Source organism: Corella eumyota, chromosome 1 (assembly GCF_963082875.1).
Source record: "Corella eumyota chromosome 1, kaCorEumy4.1, whole genome shotgun sequence".
In the NCBI taxonomy this organism is placed as follows: Eukaryota; Metazoa; Chordata; class Ascidiacea; order Phlebobranchia; family Corellidae; genus Corella; species Corella eumyota.
In genome coordinates, this window is record NC_137490.1 from 20,688,977 (window position 1) to 20,710,385 (window position 21,409).

Genomic DNA, 21,409 nt, shown 5'->3' on the forward strand with positions numbered 1-21,409 from the left:
TTTACGACACGCATTCGAGTATAAGATATCATAAAATATCATGAAATTTTGATGGTTTCGAAAGGCTATATATACATTATGGTTAATAATTGAGCAATATAAGATATTTTTCAAGCTTTATAGGATTTCTTTTTTTGTTAGAACGTCTAAAAAACAGCTTGAATAAAGTAAAAATTAGCACAATATATTGAGAACTAAACTGTTTGAAGGCTTACTGTAGTATTGAATGTTAGTAACCTACTTTTTCCTGCTTGGTCAAAACGTGATTTTATATGAATGAAAAAGGCCAAAACTCAAGTCATGAAATGTATTTTTTTCAATTATGCTCAAATAGCGTAAAGTTTACTAGAGAAATTTACTCTGAAGCTACTAGAAGCCAACACAGTTAAAGAGTTTAAATCATCTATGCTTACACTGGGTTAATAACATATCTATACATTTTTAAAATAGTGCTTTGATTTAGGTTATATTTTCAGATAGTTTATATAGTAGAGAATGTAGGCAAATCCTTACTATTACTAGTGCGTAAACTTATGCTGAGTAAATAGCTTAAATAGAACGTAGAGAGAGAAAGATATGATAACAGATCTGAATGTTAGCGTGTTAAAACATTTGAATAGTTATTAAATTGTATGAATAATAATTTTATTATTTTCACTTGTAAAATGAAAATTAAATTTGTTTAAAATTTTTTTTGTTCGCAGATACAAAAATGACAACTTTATTAAATTGAAAAAAAAATGGATATACGTTTAAATATACCTTTCACCAAGCTATGACATATCATTTTACGTGACTTAGATTTCAAAAAAAGACAATATTATCAAAATGCCTAATACTAATAAGAAGTTCAAATATTTAAAACTGGCAACAGTTAAAGTAACAAGGCATAGAGTTACTATTGGAACTTTATTTCAAATCTTATTAACTTTTTCGTTCGGAATTGTAATCGGTTTTAACGTCAGAGATTTACTTATAAGAAGCGATCATTCTAAGAAACATATTTATATGCACTCTATACAACAAGCGGTGAAGCCAGTCGAAGTGTAAGTAATATTTTCTTATCTTTTTATCAAACCGCACAGTCAGACAGTTAAGCTGTAAGTAGGTAAACATATAACCTCCATAAAACATACGTTTTCCTACTTCGGTATATATTAATACATGTCTCATATAATACCAGAAAATTTTAACAAAGAAATGATCTATTATCCAAAATACAATTCAAATCTAGGTTTGTGGTATTACACAATAAATAAAAAAACTAAAAAACTTTTTATTAAAATTGGCTAAATAAAAAAACGAATTGTAAGAAAAGTAAAAGTAAGTTAGTGACAAATTTCGCATATGTCTTGTACCAGTATTAATAACATCCGGAAAATTTATCTGTTACTATTTTCTTTTATTTTAATATTCGAAACATGCGCGTCGTGAAAATGGTGCTAGTCGTGCATTGACTCAATCCCTGATTTAATTAAATAAATTAATTTTAGCTTAATATGGTAAAAATGGACTGTTTCTTTAAATACATACATAAAACGTTTGTATTAAAAAGTTGAATGGTAGTTTAAACCAGTTTTTAATTGTAAAAATGTCGTTAGCTAGAAAATTTATTTTCAAAGGTTTTTGGACCTTTGGTTTCAATTGGAAAAATTTTTGGAGCTACTCTTTTTTGAAACAATTACTTTATTTGTTTATGTAAAAGGTTCCAAAAATAAAATCCTTATGCAAACAAAACGTAGCATCTACGTAATCGTTTCAATTAAATTTATAAATAAGTGAAATTATTATGAGAATTTTATCCTAGTCAAAACAATTTCTTTTTTTCTACGTAGGAGGCAGCCCCAAAGACGACCGCCGGTCGTATTCGAACGCCTCCCTGCTTCTTTAGCTGTTAATATAACCCGAAAAAAAGCCGCCAACAAATATAATTTATTGTAAGTGATTCAATTTTAATTAACAAAAAATAAGATCCTGTAATATATGAGAGAAAATAGAAGTTAAGTTAAAAATTTTAAGTAAGTTAAAATTTTAAGTGGTTTTATTAATTAATAGTCTAAAAGTAAATTTTGAAAGTTTTTGGACGATCGGAAGTGTCCATTTCTAAAATATAAAATAATACTTTTGATCGATAGTTTTTTCAATATTTTAGCTTCAAAGAAAAGGGCTTTAAATTTTATATATACAATTAAAATGTTAAAAACACGTAAACAGATTGGGTGATAAATGTAGTGGGATTCAAACCTGGGACCCAACAAATTTTTTTTATATTATCTTGCTGTGATAAGTATTAAACTTTTGTGAAAAGTAGGCGTGTTTTTTTATGTGTTTAAGCTATCCATTTACACCTTACATACGCGTAAAGAGAGTGGCATTGGTGCGACTCGAACCCGAGATCTTTAGGTCCGCAACCCGATGCCATGACCGGGATTTTCGGCTTGTTTTTAAAATTATTTTTTTTATTTTTTTAGACCCTGGAAACTGATTAATTTTATCTCGAATGAAGAGAACAAATATTTTATGACATTTGTGGTGAAGTCGGCTCGTGGAATGTCGGGAAGAAGATTTCTAGTTCGAAAAACTTGGGGGTCGATCGACAATATCAACGGGGACAAGTAAAAAACTGTTAAAACGCCTAAAAAATCTGACGTATTATAATTTAAAAAAAAACTTATTTTTTGTTTAAAATATTACACATTATCTGTTGCAAAATAAATAACGCAAATTTTATTTAAAAAAAATCTCTTTTTTAACCTTATATTTAATTGAAAAAGGTTTAACGTTTACATCCTTACTTTATGTTTTTTTTTGATAATTTATGCTTATTAAATCTCTAATTGTTTTTAAACAGTTTTCAATTTCTTATTTTAATATATTTTTGAATTTAAAATTGGTTTTTTGCGTTTAGATTTGGTTTATTTTTTATAATTGGAGCAACCCTGTCAGAGGAGGAGCAACTTTTGTTGGAGAAAGAAAATAAAATTTACGGAGATATTTTACAAAGTGATGTGAACGACGATTACGTTCACTTACCTTCCAAGGTAAATACTTTTCCTTGTGGTAAACATTTTTTTTAAATTACAGTAAACACTTTTTTGGAAATACAGTAGACATTTTTTAAAAACTACAGTAAACACTTTTTTTGAAGAATAGTAAACACTTTTTTAAAAACATTAATAAACACTATTTTAAAATTACAGTAAACACTTTTTTGAAAGTATAGTAAACACTTTTTATAGGTACAGTAAACACTTTTTTTTAAACTTTAATAAACACTATTTTAAAATTACAGCAAACACTTACTTTGTAAATGTCATTTTTAATTATTAAAAACTGAAAACCAAAACACTTAATCAAGAATAAAAATTTAATTTTTTTAGATCATGTCCGCCCTCCAATGGGTAGCCGACGTGGCTGGCGACATCAGCAATTATTACGTCACAACGGATGACGATTGCGCAATTAACATTGCAGCTACTTACGATTATTTTATCGACGAACAGAGTAGAAAAATGGAATTAATTCACTGTGGGTATATCTACGACGTCAACCACACTCCTGTCCGAATATCAGGGCCTATGACGTAAGTATGACGTCATGTGACGTCACATAATTATGGTGTGACAAATAAGTTTAATAATTTTGTATTTTATTAATATTAGCACACATTTTTGTCTGTTATAATTTTTAGTTAATTTTGTAACGTTTTTTTATAATTTGATTATGAATAATTTAAACATTTGTGAAACATAATATCTACTCTTGGTGTAAATTATTTATAAAAGATATTTTTATAACAATTGTTACGTAATTTCGTAAAAAAAATTCATAATTTTAAGTGTTTGAAATTTTTTTTTTTTTAATTCATTTCTGAATTTTTTTTTGATAAATTTTATTTTTTCAGACGTACTAAAGAAAAATGGGGGATTTCTCACGATATATACCCGGGTCCTAAATATCCTCCATTTTGCCATGGCGGAATGACCATTTTATCGTTTCAAACTTTATCTAATATTTACCATACCTCTGAAATAACAAACTACACTTATTTCCATCTCGAAGATGTGTTAATGAGTGGTATATTACGTCATAAATACTATAACAATTCAAATAACCTGGCCAAAATCGGACAGGATGGAATGAAAGGGAAGTTCATGGCACGGCAGAAGTTGGTGTTTCATCTGGGCACGATTCGACGCTTAGAGTTCGTGTTTAATTCCCGCTGGAGCCGTTTTCAAATGTTGATGGTGCTCGACTTGGAAGATGACTTGACTCACAAGTTTCCTTTTGCGCATAAATACAACGCAACGTCGCGAATACTTTCCACCATCGAGGGTTTACAGCTTAACGAGACAATGAAGTTCTTTGTGACGTCATGGAGAGCTATAAAGAAAAAGGCGGCCAATGCCGCGGCTGTACAGGAGGCAGCGGGAAAGGAAGAAGAGGAAGAAGTCCAACAGGACGATCGTCCGATCGGAGACGATGCTTCTATCGTCGGGGGCGATGATGACGTCATAAAAGAAACTGATAATGACGTCACAAAAGTCGATGAGGAAAAAGTTTTAAAAATGAGAATTTCGGATAAAATTAAAATTTCTCTGGTTCAATAAAATTCGTTTTAAATTATTTTGAATTTACTGTTTTTTAACTGCACTAAGTTAAGTTATTTGCCATTTTTCTACTATTTTATTGTGTTTAGTAAATTTTTTAAAGTTTTATTTTTTGAATGCTATATTTTATTTCCAAGCTAGTTAAAAGTATAAACAATTTTTTTTAAAAAAGAACCAAAAATAACTAGATGAAACTTTTATGAAACTTTTGATTAAGTATATTTATTGCTTTACTTGAGAATCGTACAAAGGTAATGATTAACTAGCGTTAAGTCAACAGGGAAAGTATTTTATTAGGCAAGTTATACGCGATACATTCATTCACTATATCTAAAATTTAAGTTTCTTATTTAAAAAAATATTTTACAGGTTGGGCTATTTTAATTCACAGAAAAACTTAGAAAAACTTATATTGATTTAGCTTGTGCTGACTAACTTAACTCGGTGTAGCTTATGTTTAAAAGTTAAAGTCCTATAAAATCTATATTGTTATTTGAAATGGGAAACAAAGCAAAAAATCGAGCAAAACTTTCAAGAATCTACAAAGAAAATGGTAAAAATAAGTTGCCAGTGGCAGTTTCAATGTCCAAAGCCAAACAAGAACTAGAAAATGCAACTTTAAAAAACGAAGTTAAAACCTGGTGGAGTAAGTTACCTAAATGGAGAACTGTTTACATCACTGCTGAAATCTTTCTAGCCATTTTGGTGATTGCTATTACATTATACGTAGTCCAGACCAACAAAAAGAATACAAAAATTCTAAAAAAGGCTATCGAGGAGGCTGAAAAAGATTTAAATGCCGAAGAAAAAGTGGAAAATATTGTACAAATGAATGAGTATTGTCTTCATAATGATTGTGATAAAAGTGATATAAACTTGGACACAAATAAATATAATTACGACCCAGAAGAATTTGACTTTGATTAAAAGTTTTGTTACTGCAAAATGTTAATATTTTGATAATATTCTAGCACATTATATTTTCTCAATACTTTGGTTATATATAAGCTTTTTGTTAATTTATTATAAAGCATTTAGCTTTATTCTTGCATGTCAAAAATTGTTTAAAATTAACTTTTGATAAAGTTTACAGTTTACATTACATTATTTCTAGAGGATAAATTATAAATTAGTTTCCAACCGACTGACTCGGTAAACGACAGAAGGCAGATTATGACGTAATAGTAACCAGCGATCGGTAGCTTTTTTACCTGAAATCTAACATTTTAAATTCAATGCGTTTGGTAATCAGTTCTATTCGGTAACTAGGGCAATATAATTAGGCTATTGGTATTAAACTTAATGTAAAAAGTGACATGTAAGTTATAGGTATTAGAGAGTAATGAAACAAAGTAAATAAAAAGACGAACGAACGAGCAGACGATGAGACGGCAATGTCTGAATGAGAAGTTTTTAAAACTCCTATATCTAAATATATAACGTAGCGTGGTGGTTAACACTTGGCTACGTAAGGTCCTTGGTTTGACCCGCCATGTCCTGAAGCTATTATGTGACAGTGCACTGTTTTATATAATAAATATTATCTGTATATCAGTATATGGTCTGTAAAGCCAGCCTCTCTGATCGAGGATAAAAAGAAAAAAAATTCCTGTAAAAGTTCCTGTAAAAATCTAACCAACCAAAATTAACTTTGTTATAAAATATACTATTTTTAGTCTTAGAATATTTAAAATAAAGATCTATTCAATTGTAAGTTCTAATTTGATTTTATTGCGTTAATATTATCAAATAAAACTAAAATACCTAACAATGGATTCTCCAACTGAAGTGCCACCAGCAACAACTGAAATCTCGTTATCAAATGGAGATCATGAAAACGAAGCTCAACAAAATGAATCGAACTCACAGGTTTGTTTAATTTTTGGTTTTACCTATTTTTACGCAGTGTTCTTAATCATCTTCTGTAATTTAAAAAAGTAAATATAATATATATAAAACAGTTGCTAATAAATACAAAAATTGGTAATATTAGTAATAATAGACAATAAAAATTAACTATTGTTTATCTTATACTTTAAAATAACTTAAGTTTTATATTGAAAATGTTAAAATTAGTCACTATTTTTAAAAAAATGATGCCTTAATTTTAAGTATATTAATAAAACTTTAAATTTTTTTAATGAAATTATAAATTTAATTCATATACCTTGTATTTTTTTTAGCCTTCTCCTTCAGTAAGTCCCGGTCTACCCAACACTGCGATTGGTGTGAATGGTAAGTGAAGTCAAGTACTTGTTTGCTTAATATAGGGAATTTTGGCAACTGTTGGCCTAACTGTAATGTTGGTATTACTTAGTGTATAATTAGTTACATATGACAGGCAACCGGTGTGCCATATTTGTTGTTAGTTTGTTATAGTTTTCATAGAATATACAAACCCTAATATTTTTATGCTTTATAACAATTAAGGGTTAGACTTCTAGATAGAGTTAGTTTAAATATTAAATTTTAGTTTATAGTAAGATTTTATTAAGTAGGTTTACATGTATATATAGTATATACAATTTTTATACTTGTTTAAATTTATAATTAAGCTATAGAGGGCTACTAGTACTAACTAAATTTTAATTTTTTAGAATTTATATACATTGTCTATTTTTTTTGTTTATCGTTAATGATAAAATAATAAACATAAAATTCTTTAAAAAGATTTTTAGTTACATGCTAACACTAGTAAAAATGCATTAATGTAGCTGTAAAAAATTGTGGTTTAAACCTCTACGCAACTTGCCCTAACTATATAACCATTTACAATATTTTATATAATTTCGAAACCCTGGTTTGTGACATATCAATTGTTTTATAAAGAATCCTAAAGTGGAGTTATATCCTGTTATATATTGATTGGTTACAAGTGCCACTCACAAATTTTTATTCAAGCGTGTCATATATAAAGTCTAGCCTAGGGCTATGTGATGACATCATATGTTACTCTACTTCAAAGTTACACAAGTTATTATATTGTGGTTGAGTCACATGATTGTTGATGTAGGTATAGATGTTTTGTCCTACAGAAAGGCAATTTAGTTTGGTATTTGGCATTGAATAGGTTATTACTGATTTATTGAAAATTTAGCTTTAAAATACTTTAGTTATTTATTAGTTTTGTTTTAAATTTAGGTATTTAGCTAGATTTTGTTAACCGGTATTTTAGAAAAATTGTTTAAATAACTTAATTTTTAAAATGTATCATAATGGAAGCCGAAGTAACTCATTTAGAGGTAAAGGAATAAATTCTGAATTCTCTTTTAAATGTATTATTCAAGCTAATTAAAATTTTTCTATTAAAAAAGCTTTAAAGTTAGTATAACGTATAGTATATATATTCCTTTTATTTTATGTATGTTTTATTATGTATTAAGAGTAGGTTATGTTACCGTTTAATGAGGTTTAATGTCACAGGTAACTAAACATGACTACAAAATGTTTAATGTAAAACACTTTACACTATATACCGAATACTTAATACACGTGGTAGAAACATGCTGGTTAGTATGTCATATGACGTCATCTGTTTATTTAACTATAACCCTTCTAGTTCTATTGTATGTAAGTTACACTAAAATTACAAAGGATTTTACTTTAAAGGATATATTGTATATGTTGTTTTTAATGCTAAACATTTAAAAAGTGTTTGATAAATGTTATTTTTAATATAAAATCAGCTAACTAAATCTAAAAAGTTCTTTATTTTTGATAGGCTAGTTATGTCAATATTGAAATAAAAATACAAATAAAATAGCCTGTTCTTTTTCCCATCTATTAGCTAGAAGAATCAATTAATCCCTTATCAAAATGTGCCATTTATAAGCCATTTGTATCTATTGTTAAATTTCCTGTTTCAGTGAATTGTGAGGAAACAACCTAATACGTTGTATATTACGGCAGTCTCACACGAGTACATTTCAGTATTAGTATCTCTTTTTTAATAACTGTTAAATTTCGAGCGGAAAAATGCCAGGAACTTTGCTGAATGAGCATGGTCAGATTATTTGTAAGTCTTATAATTTGAAGGAGTTCGTAAAGAAGTTTGGGCCTTATAGTGAGATTACTTTTGATGTTAATTTATTCTTTGACAGTTAATTATTACTTAACGTGGTTTTGTTTATTTTTTAATAAAGCTATTGATTGCTTTAATTACACCTAATTTGTTTGGGTAAAAAAAATAAAGGCAGTTATTTCTAAAAACTAAAGAGGTTCAAATTGGGTTTTTGTGTTTACATATATATATATTTTGTCAGTTTTTATTAGCAAAAACTATATACTAACTTTGAGAATGTGTTGTTTTGGTTAGATAAAACCTAAGGTTTAACTTTAAATCATGCTTAAATCTATCTCTTAGTTTGCAATTGTCATTTATTTTTCAGAACCTTTTTTAAAAAAGGTTTAAAAATTTATTTTTGCATTTATATTTCTCTTTAAGTTTTTGATTATTTTCTTTAATTTAAATAATTTTTCAGGTAGTCAAACTTACGGAGGGTCCTCGAATGTCGGAAGCAGACTAGCAGGAGAGTCAGCAGTGGGCAGTAGACTCGCTTCAGCAAGTTTATCCTCACATACACAATCAACAACTGACCAAAACCAATCTCCGATGTTTAAATCAAATCTCAGTACTTCAAAGTCGAATATTAGTAAGTTCTAATTTTTGTAAAAAAAAATTTTGTATTTTTTGAAGAAAATTATTTTGGATGGTAATTACTAGATTGTAGTGGTAGTGTTGTTCTTTTGCAACATATTTGTCAAAAATAGGTTTAGTTTTTTAAAAGTTTTAATTATTTTTAATTTTAAATTATATAAAGCGTTATAAAAAAAACTTAAAAAGTGTTAGATATTCAAGCTATTAAGGAATAATTTTGGCATATTTTTTTGGGGGAAAACTAATTTTATTACTTAGCTCTACATATTGTATTTTCAAAAGCCTGTAAAACTTATAGCACATGAAATTTAACAAGTGGTCTTAAACCACTTTGTTTTTTTTTTACCTCATATCTGGTAACGTATAATTTAATATTACACAATACCAACAGTGAAAATTGAACACAATAGCTAAGTATTTGTTCTATAATGTCTCGCTTTATATTCAGTTTCATTTGACTGTTAAATAATTGTGTTTAAAATTTGTTCAATATTAAATTGAAATTTACTTTTTAAAAATGACTTTTTTATCTCAAATATCTTTTTTTTATAACTGTTTTATGTATTTCATATTTATAAATTTTTTTGGCCTAATAGTGAGATTTTTTTGATGTTAATTGCTTCTTTAACAGCTAATTATTACTTTAACGATGGCTTTGTTTGTTTTTTAATAAAGCTATTGATTGCTTTAATTACATCTAATTTGTTTGTGTACAAAAAATAAAGGCAGTTATTTCTATTTAAAAACAAAATAGGTTTAAATTGGGTTTTTGTGTTTGCCTATATATAAACATTTTTAAAGATGTTGGTAAATTTTTTTGATTGCAATATATACCAAACTGTGTATTTAATACAGTTAAAAAACAGTTAATTAAAACACAATTTTAAATTATTTTTGATTTTTTTAACACAGGTTTTGGAAACCACACTAGTGTGAAACCTGCAGTAAAAACTATGACATTACAAGAAGTTCAACAAGCTGCAGCAGTTAAAGCTGAGAATCTGAAGACATGGAGTGTTAAAACATACAAGGTAGTTAGTTACATTTAATGCAATTTTTTAATGGTTTTTACCATAACTGTTTAGTTAACAGAAAAAAAGTGAATTTGTTTGAATAAAAGTAACTTTTAAAATAAAAAAAAATGTTTTTTTTAAATTCTTTTTTAATGTGTACTTAAAAAATGAAAATGTGTTATTGATAATTTCATTTTTTTTTCTTTTTTTAGTGCACAAAGCAGTTGTTGTCGGAAAAATTAGGTAAAGGAACGAAAACTGTAGATTTGGAGTTGGAGGCCAAAATTGAAATTTTAAGAGATACAAAAAGAAAGTTAGTGTAGATTTTTTTTAAAAACAGACATTAACAACATTTTTATTAATCAAAAGTATCTGAAATAAAAATGTAATGGCATTCTTAATATTTTTTTTAATTTCTAAATATTGATTTTATTTAGATATGAAAACTTGCTTATACTTACCAAAGCATTGGCAACTCACTTCAGTTCAATCGTACAAACTCAAAAAGTACTAGGAGAAGCATTTGCTGAGTTATCATCAAAATCTCAAGAACTACAGGTAACCACAAATGGCATGATATTTTTCGCAAACCATCTAAAATATTTGGTGTTTATTTGGAGCAAGTACCAGCTGTGCACCACCTTCAGTGTGGTTGTCATTCTATTATACTTGCTAGATTATTAAGAGTTGTTTGAGACTTTATCTATTTACCGTTGGATATTGTTTTAGGAACTTCACACATTTAATATTTTTTTTCAAAAAGTTGTTAAAATTTATAAAAAAAAGATGTAAACTTTATTTAAGTTAATAACAAATACTTTAAAAATTATTTCAGCTATTATTTTAAATTTTTTTTATACATTTTTATTCTTTTATTTAAGTCATTATAAATATATTTTAAGATCCAAAATTTACAAAAAAACTAAAAATTTCCGAAATAAAAATTTTAAAAACTCAGAATATTGTTATTTTATCCACAAAACTACAAAGAAAAAACAAATTAAATTTCCTTTTTATTATTTTGTAGGATGAATTTCGGTATAATGCTGAGACACAACTGGTGTTGGTTAAAAATGGCGAAACTTTATTATCGGCAGTTAATTTTTTCGTGGGTGGTTTAACGACTCTGTGCTCTAAAACGATGGATGATAGTTTATTGACTGTATCTAGATACGAGTCTGCTAGGTATGTTAAACTTTTTCTTTTCTAATTTAAACTAAACTTTATTTTTCACTTATGAATTTTAATAAAGAAAATAATATAGATAGCCACCAAAATTTTAGTGTATTAAATAGTTTTTATATTAATTATTTAATTTATTCCATTAACTTAATTTATTTTAATGATAGGGGCGTGTATTAATAAAAAAAATGGGTTAATAAGATTATTAAAAGTATTATTAATATATTTAAATTGCAAATATACAGTTAAGAGTACTGTTCAATTTTATAAATTTTTATAAAATCCTCCAATATACATTTTCCAAAAATTGCCCTTTTTTTGTGTACTAATAATGTATATATAATTCATTATGTATACATTTTTATAACTCTTTTGGGAATTTTACAATTATTTTTTAATATGTTCTAATAGGTTTATCTAAATTAAACTGGGTTCAATAATTGATTTTCTTTTTTTTATCAATATTAAATTAAATCACACCAATTGTATGCTTAATATTTTGTTATGTTTTATAATTACTACTTAATGTAGTTGTCTAATTTAAAAAAAATTTCACCTAATTATTGAAATTATTAATCTTAAAAATCAATTTATTTACTTAAACATGTTCTTGTATTTTTTAATTAAGTAACAAGATTTTATGATTCACTTTTTATTAATTTACTAGAAATATTTTTGTAGTACTTATAAATTATTTTTCAAATATTTTGAAATTTTTTAAACATATTTATTTTATTTCAGAGTTGAGTTTGATGCATATAGAAGTGAGTTGGAATATTACAATCTTGCCCCAAGAACTGAATCAAACATAGCAAGATTATCGACTGCACAATCCAACTTTAATAAACAGAAAGAAATTTACGATAAATTGAGAAGTGATGTTGGGGTAAAACTTCAGTTTCTGGACGAGAACAGGGTAAATTAATTTAAATTTTTGAAAAAAAAACATAAAAAATAAAAAAAAATTTTGAAATTTTTTTTTAATCAAAACTGTAACAATTTTGTTAGGTTTTGGCTAAATTTAAAGTCATTTTTCATGTAAAGTGGGGAAATAATCTATACATAAGTTTTAATTGATGTATGTAGGAAGGTATAAATGTCTATTTTAAAATTGTTTAATAAAAAACTGCCATTTGTAGTGCGCGGCGAATATAACTTCGTAGTTGCGACCATATTAGAACAAATAAAATGCAACCCAAAGGGTAGGCAATTACTAAGTAATATCCTTAATTAAATTAATTACTTATTTGTTTCTAGGTAAAAGTGATGCAGAAAAATTTGTTGTTGTTCCACAACGCTATCACAGCTTATTTTGCTGGCAACCAACAAAAACTAGAGGCAACAGTAAGTCAGTTTAACATCAAACCTACTCCTTCTTCATGGGTGGAAAGAGATTAAATACAATACTTCATTGGAATTTTTTTACACGAAAATGGCGGATTTTAAACACCATTTTCAGGAAGGAAATGCTTGTTTTTGTATCATAGACTAAGAAGACAATAGTTTTTATCATAAAAAAACATTTTTTAATTTTTTTTTTTCATCCAAATAAAGTTTGATAAAATTAGTAAAGTTAGTACACAAAGATACTGATAATTGTTTTGGCAATCATCAAATAATAAGTCAGAGAATTAATCTTTTTTAATATTGTCTGGATTTTTTATATTAGTATGTTTTTTCCAGATTATTATGTATGTAGTTTAATAAGATCTTATTTTCTTTGCATAAATTTTTTGGGTTTATTTGTGTTATGTTAACATTTTCTAGGTACTTGTTGAATAAGAATTGTGCTGTAACATTTTATTTTATGCAGTTTTAAAGCTGGTGACTAAAAAACAATTTTCATTGTGCCATTATGGGTTTAATATCAGTTACTTTTTTTCTGGCAAGTTTATTTTTACACAGTACAAATTTTTGCACTCGCTTAGAATATTTTTTACCAGTTAAAAAATATTATTAATTTTAGGTCTAATCTAAAAGTGTTTTATAAAACAAAAAAGTAAAGTTAATTAAAATTTTATCAGTATGCTTAGTGTTAAAATACTTAAAACAAGTAGCAAATAAATTTCTGTTATGTTTTTATAACTTTTTCCCATGTCTCTTTTTATAAATTATTTTAACCAACTTTTAATTCTATATTTCTTTGTAAATTATGCTCATTGTAATATTATATTTAACATAACGCATATATATCTACGCCTAACTTTATTTGCTTTTGTAGTATAATTAGTTATTTTTAGATTACGTGCAAATTTTGAATATCCATAATAAAATAACTTATTCAAGTAACTTGAAAAACTGACTAAACAATATTTTTTCTATACTTGTTTAGTTTTCACAGGTTAAATGTTAATTTAAACTAAATTTATTTGATAAATAAAATATGGTTCGAAATTATTTGATTATTTGTAGCATAGATTTTTATATATAAAAAAGGTATGAAAATGGTTAAATGTTTATACGTCTTTGTTTAATTAAAACATTTTGGCTTGGTAATTTTAATGACCTAACAACGATGGCATTTAAAAAATTGCTATTTTTAATATGGTCACAACATATGAAATATTGCGCACCACAACTTTATGTTATTTTATATTAAACTGATATTTTAACCAAGTTTTAATAAATATTATTTTAATAAACTACGTACATGTTATGAAATTCACAACTTGTTTAAGAATCATAACTATCTTTTAAGGATTGCAGTTTTAATATAATTGCCAGGTTACCGTAAAATAACATAACTTTGTCCTAAAACATGAAGAATAACTTAAAATTGGAACAATTAACATCGAAATAACTTAACAAAAAATTATTATTATTTTTTTTTTTTGTATATATCTTTATCCTCGATGTGGGAAAGTCGAATGCGCGACTTAAACATAGAGTCACATCAGTTACTCCGACCCAGTCTCGAGTTGCCTGTGGCAGATTGGGATATTATAGATTATAATTGACCAGTAATTATGCTGCTGATTAAGTGCTGGCTTAGCAGGAGTTCTTACCGTTTATAGCGCCTTACTCAAGGACGCTACAGCACGAGATCAGTGGGGATTGAACCCACGACCTCATGGTGGTGTAGCAAGTGTTCTTACCACTACACCACGCTGCCTAAATTTGTCATCAAAAACCATGCTAAATATAACCTCTTAATATAGTTATAAACATCAGAAATTATATTTAATTAACAAGTTTTTTCCATGCATAAATTAATACATTAAACTTAAGGCCAGGTCAAAGTAAAACAATATATTTTGATATTTAATAAGTCCAATAAAAAATGTGATTAAAAAAATTAAACAGCACCTTTTCAAGAAAAAACTCAAGAAATAGTGTTAAGAGCCCTGCAGTTTATTAACTATAGTTTTAAAGGTCATAAAAGTATATTTAAGGGGTATATTAAGGTATAATTTAAGAAACAAAGTTTCAACAATGTGTTTGTATTGTGTTTCTGTTAATGGGTATTCAAAAAGCTAATGCTCATTAAGCAGTGCATTTTATTTAACAAAGCGTTTCCATAACTTTTGATACCAAATTAAAGTTTTTGTATTCTCAATTTAATTTTATTGGAAAGCCTAACCTTGGTTTTTCTAACCCTAATCGAGCTCAAGCTCGAGCTTAAATATATTTAATACTACTATTTGCTGTTTTGAAATATGTTTAATACAACTATTTTTAGTCTAAGTTCTGCTAATGTGTTCAAATAAAACGAATTAATGGATTGTAGTCACTAAAATTTATCAGTTATCCTTCCCGCTAGATGGCAGTGGCGAGTAATATAAATTTGTAAATTCACGCGTTTCTTATCGCGTTCTATATACGTTTTACTTTTATAACCTATATTAAAAATCTAAACTAAGTTTAATTATAAAGGATATTTTAAAACATTTAAATTTTGTTGTAACGCACGAATTTGACACATATTAATAACCGAACTCGTTGTTGATCTCTGCTTAAATAACAAAAATTGTTGATCTCTGCTTAAGTAACATTACATTTTTCAATAAATATACGGACAATAACCTTATGTTTCGAAATCTAAGATTTCGAATCATATTTAATACACTGACAATAAGTATTTGTTTCGAAATCTAAGATTTTGAACCATAATAAAAAAAAATTAAAAATACTTATTTTATGCTTTTTTTATTGGACAATTTACAAATAATTACACCACTGGTAGCTAATATTATAAGAAGCTTTTTTAAAATTGTGATTTATTTAATAATAAACTTGTGTTTTTGCCCCATTTGTTGCAAAAAATAACTAAAACGTGATTTAAAAAAAAAAACTTTTATTGAGGATAAACAAATTTATGTTTAGTCACGTGATTTTGTTTTGAAATCTAGCGACCTCTTACGTAAAAGGTTAAAAACAAAAATAAGTTTGTTGTGGTTGTCAAGATAAAAGTAAAACCAAGTTAAAAAAAGTAAAATTACAGGTAATTTAAATTATAATTATTAACAAGATATTGTATTTGTTTAAGCTTATACATTATATTTTGTTTAATCTTACACAGCTTAGGTTGCTAATTGCACACTTTTGCAAACTGCAATTTAAATATATTGCGGTATTTGAATTGCTTAATTTAATATAGACACTATTTTTTTAAGTAAATGTTAGCAAATTGCGTTTATTTTTGTAAGTTTGATAAAGTTTGTTGTTGTTTATATAGTGTATTCTGTCACTGTTAATAATTGAAATATCTTTAGTTTAAATTTATTAGGAAGTTGTCATTAGGAAATGCCAGTTTAAAATAAATTATTTTCAGGTAGTCGTATGATTTTTAAATCAAGTTTTTAATTTGACAGGCTCACAACATAGCAAGAATACTTAGGTAGAATTATAATGGTGACCACTCCTGGAAGTAAAGCAGTAAGTAAGACTGGAAGCAGAAGTTTCAACAGACCTAAGACTCCGCCTTCTAATTTAAGCATAGGTCAGTACTTGGTTTATTTTAGGTTATTAGTTAAGTTTTTACAAAAATAAAGTTGCAACATTATTATTTAAGTTAAAATTCAGTAGTGTCCTAAACTAATTTGTTGTTTAAAAAATAACAAAAATTTTAATATTGCAAAAATATAAAGTACGTAGGACTTTACTTAAAATCAATTTTTAGTAACAATAAAACACAGTTAAACATATATTTCTTACAAATCACTGAGAAACTAAGTATTTAAAATAGCATAGCAACATAATTTATTGCATTTAAATATACCGGAGTAAATTTACTTAGTATTGCAAAAAGTTTAAACATTTTAGGAAATCACAATATAGTTGCAAAATAATTTAAAATAATTTGTGCTTTCATAACGTTAACACCAGTCCCATAATGTGTCCCATCGTAACTATTAACCCCTTTTGTTATACCCCTAAAATCAAACATGGGTATCCCATAAGGCCTGAAATATTCCTCGAGTTTTTGAGTGTATATAGTAATAGCTTTGTCTCCTTGTATTGAGAAATATATCGGGGGTTTTAGAAGACCAATGCTCAGTGGTGGGGTCCATATAATTCGTGGCCAGCTATTTTTGTTGTGGTTTAATTGAGTGAGCGCAGGGCGTAGAAAATTGTTAATAATTTTGTCAGCATCACATTTAAAGTGAAGACCTAAAACAAGTTTCTCAAATTAATTTAAAAAAATTAATTTAAATACAGTTATTAGAATTTTTAAAATTGATGTAAAGACAGAATAGTTAAGATTGTTTTAAATTAAAAGTTTTTAGTTAAAGTACAGTCTAAATTTGTAAATATGTTGAACTGTTTCTTACCTATTCCCAACACCACATAAGTATTTTCTTTTCCCTTTCTTTTTTCTAACAAATTAAATAACTGTTCTGGTCCCATAGCCCATAAGAATGATGCGTCAAAATTTCGTAGACCATCACAAACATCATGTTTTAAATTGTCTAGAGAATGAGCTGCAGCAAAATCATGGCATTCGCGCCGTAAAAATATGTTCTCATTGATGCAAATATCCTGAAAAAATTTAAATTATTTAAACAGGGTAAAATGCTATCTTTAAGATGTCGTTTTAAAACATACTGGTATAAAAGATGCAAATAACCTTACAATGCTAAAGTAGTGAGATTCGTTTTTAAAAATAACTTTTAAAAATTCATTTTAATTTTGTTGTACTTACTTTTAATTCGTCGGTGACACATTTTCTTAAAATATTTTGGTTTTTGTTGATCAGAACACTTTCCAATCCCATAAATGTGTTTCTTATTAGGGAATCTCCCAAAAACAATATCTCAGCTGGTTGTTGGTTTTTGGCAAGGTTATTTAAGATTGAACAAGCTTCATGTTGATTGTAATTATTCCATTTACATCTAAAATTTAAATTACATTCAAAATTATTTTTTGTTTTAAACTTTGAGAAATTGCAGGTTAAGTTAGTTTGGGTTTGCTTATGTTATTTCTATAATTTTTATTTTAAAAAAAGGTTTAAAATTATTTTTTTTATATTAAACTTTTTTTGTTAATTTTTATAGCCTACCTTTGATCATTTGTATGCCAAGTTGATAACAATGCATCATGATAATTTTTCGTGTTTACACATTTCTTACAATTACAATTATCATTCGCTTTTGAAATCGGGGCACAGACCCCTTTTTCATAGTCTGTACAACATGGTTTTTTACTTAATGGGTCACAAAAACTACCAGACTGTGGCCAGGAGTTTGTGACACGTTTTGATAAAACACTGTAGCCACATTGTCCATCTTCTCTCCATTGTTCTGTAACAATGCCTTGATGTTTTCGATAGTTTAGGTGGTCTATGTTTATCTGTTTAACTTGTTTAAAGTTGTTTTGTTCATTTTTCACCCATTTTCCTTCTGTGATGTTGTGCAGAATATTTTCACATTCTGGCATTGGAAAATCTTTTTTTAAATCCAGATCTTTATATTTATGATCAATTTCCTTAGTAGGAAAATTTGAGCATAGTTTTTCCACTCTATTAGCATGATATTTTAGAATATTAACTGCAGTAGGTTCCCAGTTATATTTGTGATAATCCACATATACTATAATGATTATTAGCAGTAAAAGAAAAATTATTATTCGATTTTTATTACCAAATCTTTTCATTGTTCTGTTAGTATCCATTTAAAAAAAAATAGTTAAATTCTGTAAAAAAACATAGCATTTTTAAATTTGCTTTTTTATTGGAAAGCAGGATAATGTTATTTTTAATTTTTATATAGATGGTAAAAATAGTTCACATTTTCTGTATTGTTTTAACTATGAACATAATTGCAATATTCCTATTTTACTGCCAAGCTGCAACTATTACAGCAATTAAGATATGGAAAAAACAGCAAATTAATATGGACCCATATATATTACAATCGGATTACCTACCTAACAATACTGAGTACTACCCAACTATTTCAAATGGATTTATTGGGATGAAATTATTTGGTAATTCAATTTATGTAAATGGGATTTATAATGGAAGGAAAGGGAATAGCCATAGAGCAAGAGTTCCAAGCAATACTATCCCCTATATTTTAAACCCAAGCACAAATAAAACTAATATCAAATATATTCAAGATATGAAAAATGGGGTTTTTAAAATACAACTTAAGAATTTTAATTATGAATTAGAAGAAATTTTTTATGCACATAGAATATATTCAGGGTTATTGGTACACGAAATTAAATTAACTTTTTATAAACCTGGTGTTTATAATATCAAGTTGTATTCATTATCTAGTAACCTATCTGATGATTTTGAATTCTCAAATCCAATACATTTGAACTTCATTGCTTCAACATGCAAATTAAATTTGTGTAGATATATCTTAAATGCAGAATACAAAACTGGAAGCACAAAAATTTCTGAAGAAACGTTTTCAGAAACATCAAAAGTTTATATTATTTCAACCCAATATCCAAATGAAATAAAAATAAACGTTGAAAAAAGTGATATAGGAAAAAGTATTACTTATGTTTTTGTTACTTCAATCGGACTATCTTATAAAGAAACAAAAACCAATTACAAAGTTGCAATTGCAAACGTTGTAAACCTAAAAGAAATGCACGAAAATCAATGGCAAAAGACCTGGCAAAATTCCAACATTTTACTCAATTCTGATGACAACACAAGTAAAACAGTAACATCGTCACTTTATTACCTCTTAAGTGCATTTCCATTGTTAAAAGATCAATTTAAGTTTTACGGAGTTAGCCCCGGCGGTTTAACCAATGGAGGTAAGGGCCAAGATTATTTTGGGCATGTTTTTTGGGACCAGGATTTTTGGATTGCTCCAGCCTTGCTACCTTTACACCCAGGTAAAAGTAACATGTTTTAATTCAAAGTTAAAATGTTTAACAAGGCCTAAATTATAAATTATTTTTTCCTGGCAAATTTATTGATAATAGTTAAACTGACAAAGAACTACTTGTAAAAGTTTGAGAACCGAATAACGATTTTTTTGTGATTTTGAAACAAATTTTATGTTCACAGATTTAGTGAAAGAAGTAATCAAATATCGTGCCTCAAACCTTATCCCAGCCATGAACAAGGCAAAACAATTTGGTTATAAGGGTGCAATGTATCCTTGGGAGACAGCGCATACCGGTTATGACGTCTGCCCTGGTGACAGTTACATTAAACTTGAGATCCACGTCACAGCGGATGTAGTACACCTGTTACAGCAATACGTTTATGCTACAAACGACTGGGAAATCTTAAAAGAAAACAACGTTTGGATGATGTTGCGGGAAATCGCCACGTTTTTTGAATCAAGGGTTGTTTATAACTCGACCCTTCATTGTTACGTCATTAATGACGTCATGGGGCCGGACGAGTGGCATTCGCCAGTCAATAACTCGGTTTTTACGAATGTTGCAGCCAGAAACGCCTTAAATTTTGCAGCTGATGTTGCATTTAAATTGGGAGATTACGAAAAAGAAGCTCTTATATGGAAAAAGATAGCTTCTAATATGTATATACCACGTAAAACTTATCAAAAATCGGGATATTATCATCCCGAATTTGGCGGCTTTGACCCAATTAACGATACAGTGAAACAAGCGGATGCTATAATGCTCGGATTCCCGCTTATGTTAAATATGTCAGTTGCAGAACATCGGAACGATCTTGAAGTTTACGCGGGGGCTACTACGGAGGAAGGCCCGGCAATGACCTGGGGTATGTTCTCAATTAATTATTTAAGCGCTGGGGAAAAAGAAAAAGCTGATAAAATGTATTTAAAACAGTTGAACAATATACAGCAGCCTTTTCTGATTTGGTCTGAGCAGGCAGACGGAAATGGCGCCACTAATTTTTTAACTGGAATTGGAGCCTACTTGCAAAGTCTGTTGTACGGTTATTTAGGTATAAGATACCTACCTAATAAAATGTTACTAAACACAAAGTTTCCTCCATTTAATTCAAACGAACGTGAGATTAGAATTTATGGTATCAAGTATAAAGGGATTTCATTTACAATTAAAATTGAAGAAAAGAATATTGAAATTCGCCTAAACTATTTGGCGAAGTCTGGACAATGTCTTACAATAAGTTCTAATTATAAAAAGTTTACGTTATGTAAACCTTATCAGAATATACGAATACTGCATGGGCTCATTGAAATAACTTAAATTATCTGTGTGCAATTTTCTATTCTTTGTATATCTTATTTGTCTAAATTTTTTGTTCTACTGTTGTTTAACTTTTATTTCCTGCTTGCCAAATTCTAAATTTTATATTTATTTGTATTAAATTTAACTGTTTAGTTGACTACTACCTAAATGAAATTACTTTTTTTTGAATTCTACTAAATAAATTGCTAAAGATCTACATGTACTGCGCTTAAAATCGAACCTAATTCCACCAAAAAATACTAAAAAACTAAATTCTGCTACCGCGCAAAATTTAACAGGTTTAGAAAGTAACAATTCCATTCAACTTTTTATTTATATATCATAAACCCTTT

General features: G+C 27.5%; 4 protein-coding genes across 5 annotated transcripts; 3 read left to right on the top strand and 1 right to left on the bottom strand.

The window, feature by feature from the left end:
- Nucleotides 1-712: 712 nt before the first annotated feature.
- LOC145760306 (uncharacterized) lies at nucleotides 713-4,741 on the top strand. The gene is made up of 6 exons (XM_082574176.1): nucleotides 713-1,046; nucleotides 1,836-1,937; nucleotides 2,472-2,615; nucleotides 2,909-3,041; nucleotides 3,381-3,583; nucleotides 3,905-4,741. Exons 1-6 carry the CDS (start codon nucleotides 829-831, stop codon nucleotides 4,608-4,610), a joined length of 1,506 nt encoding a protein of 501 aa, XP_082430302.1. The 5' UTR covers nucleotides 713-828; the 3' UTR covers nucleotides 4,611-4,741.
- A 1,550-nt stretch (nucleotides 4,742-6,291) lies between these two features.
- Nucleotides 6,292-13,722, top strand: LOC145744690 (arfaptin-2-like). Of its 2 annotated transcripts, XM_082562607.1 has the most exons (9): nucleotides 6,292-6,479; nucleotides 6,794-6,845; nucleotides 9,092-9,262; nucleotides 10,180-10,298; nucleotides 10,493-10,593; nucleotides 10,718-10,838; nucleotides 11,308-11,465; nucleotides 12,204-12,378; nucleotides 12,720-13,722. In XM_082562607.1, the coding sequence occupies exons 1-9, from the start codon at nucleotides 6,381-6,383 to the stop codon at nucleotides 12,858-12,860; spliced, it is 1,137 nt and encodes a 378-aa protein (XP_082418733.1). In that variant the 5' UTR covers nucleotides 6,292-6,380; the 3' UTR covers nucleotides 12,861-13,722. The 2 variants fall into 2 exon arrangements, with proteins under 2 accessions (XP_082418733.1, XP_082418742.1); XM_082562616.1 differs by lacking the exons at nucleotides 6,292-6,479; nucleotides 6,794-6,845 and adding an exon at nucleotides 7,750-7,852.
- Nucleotides 13,723-16,687: 2,965 nt separating this feature from the next.
- LOC145741998 (uncharacterized) lies at nucleotides 16,688-18,554 on the bottom strand. Its single transcript, XM_082559726.1, has 4 exons — nucleotides 17,962-18,554; nucleotides 17,605-17,794; nucleotides 17,234-17,441; nucleotides 16,688-17,072 (listed from the first exon to the last, which is right to left on the bottom strand). Exons 1-4 carry the CDS (start codon nucleotides 18,552-18,554, stop codon nucleotides 16,729-16,731), a joined length of 1,335 nt encoding a protein of 444 aa, XP_082415852.1. The 3' UTR covers nucleotides 16,688-16,728.
- A 239-nt stretch (nucleotides 18,555-18,793) lies between these two features.
- LOC145742040 (protein-glucosylgalactosylhydroxylysine glucosidase-like) lies at nucleotides 18,794-21,404 on the top strand. Its single transcript, XM_082559782.1, has 2 exons — nucleotides 18,794-19,760; nucleotides 19,936-21,404. The coding sequence occupies exons 1-2, from the start codon at nucleotides 18,794-18,796 to the stop codon at nucleotides 21,072-21,074; spliced, it is 2,106 nt and encodes a 701-aa protein (XP_082415908.1). The 3' UTR covers nucleotides 21,075-21,404.
- Nucleotides 21,405-21,409: the final 5 nt, after the last annotated feature.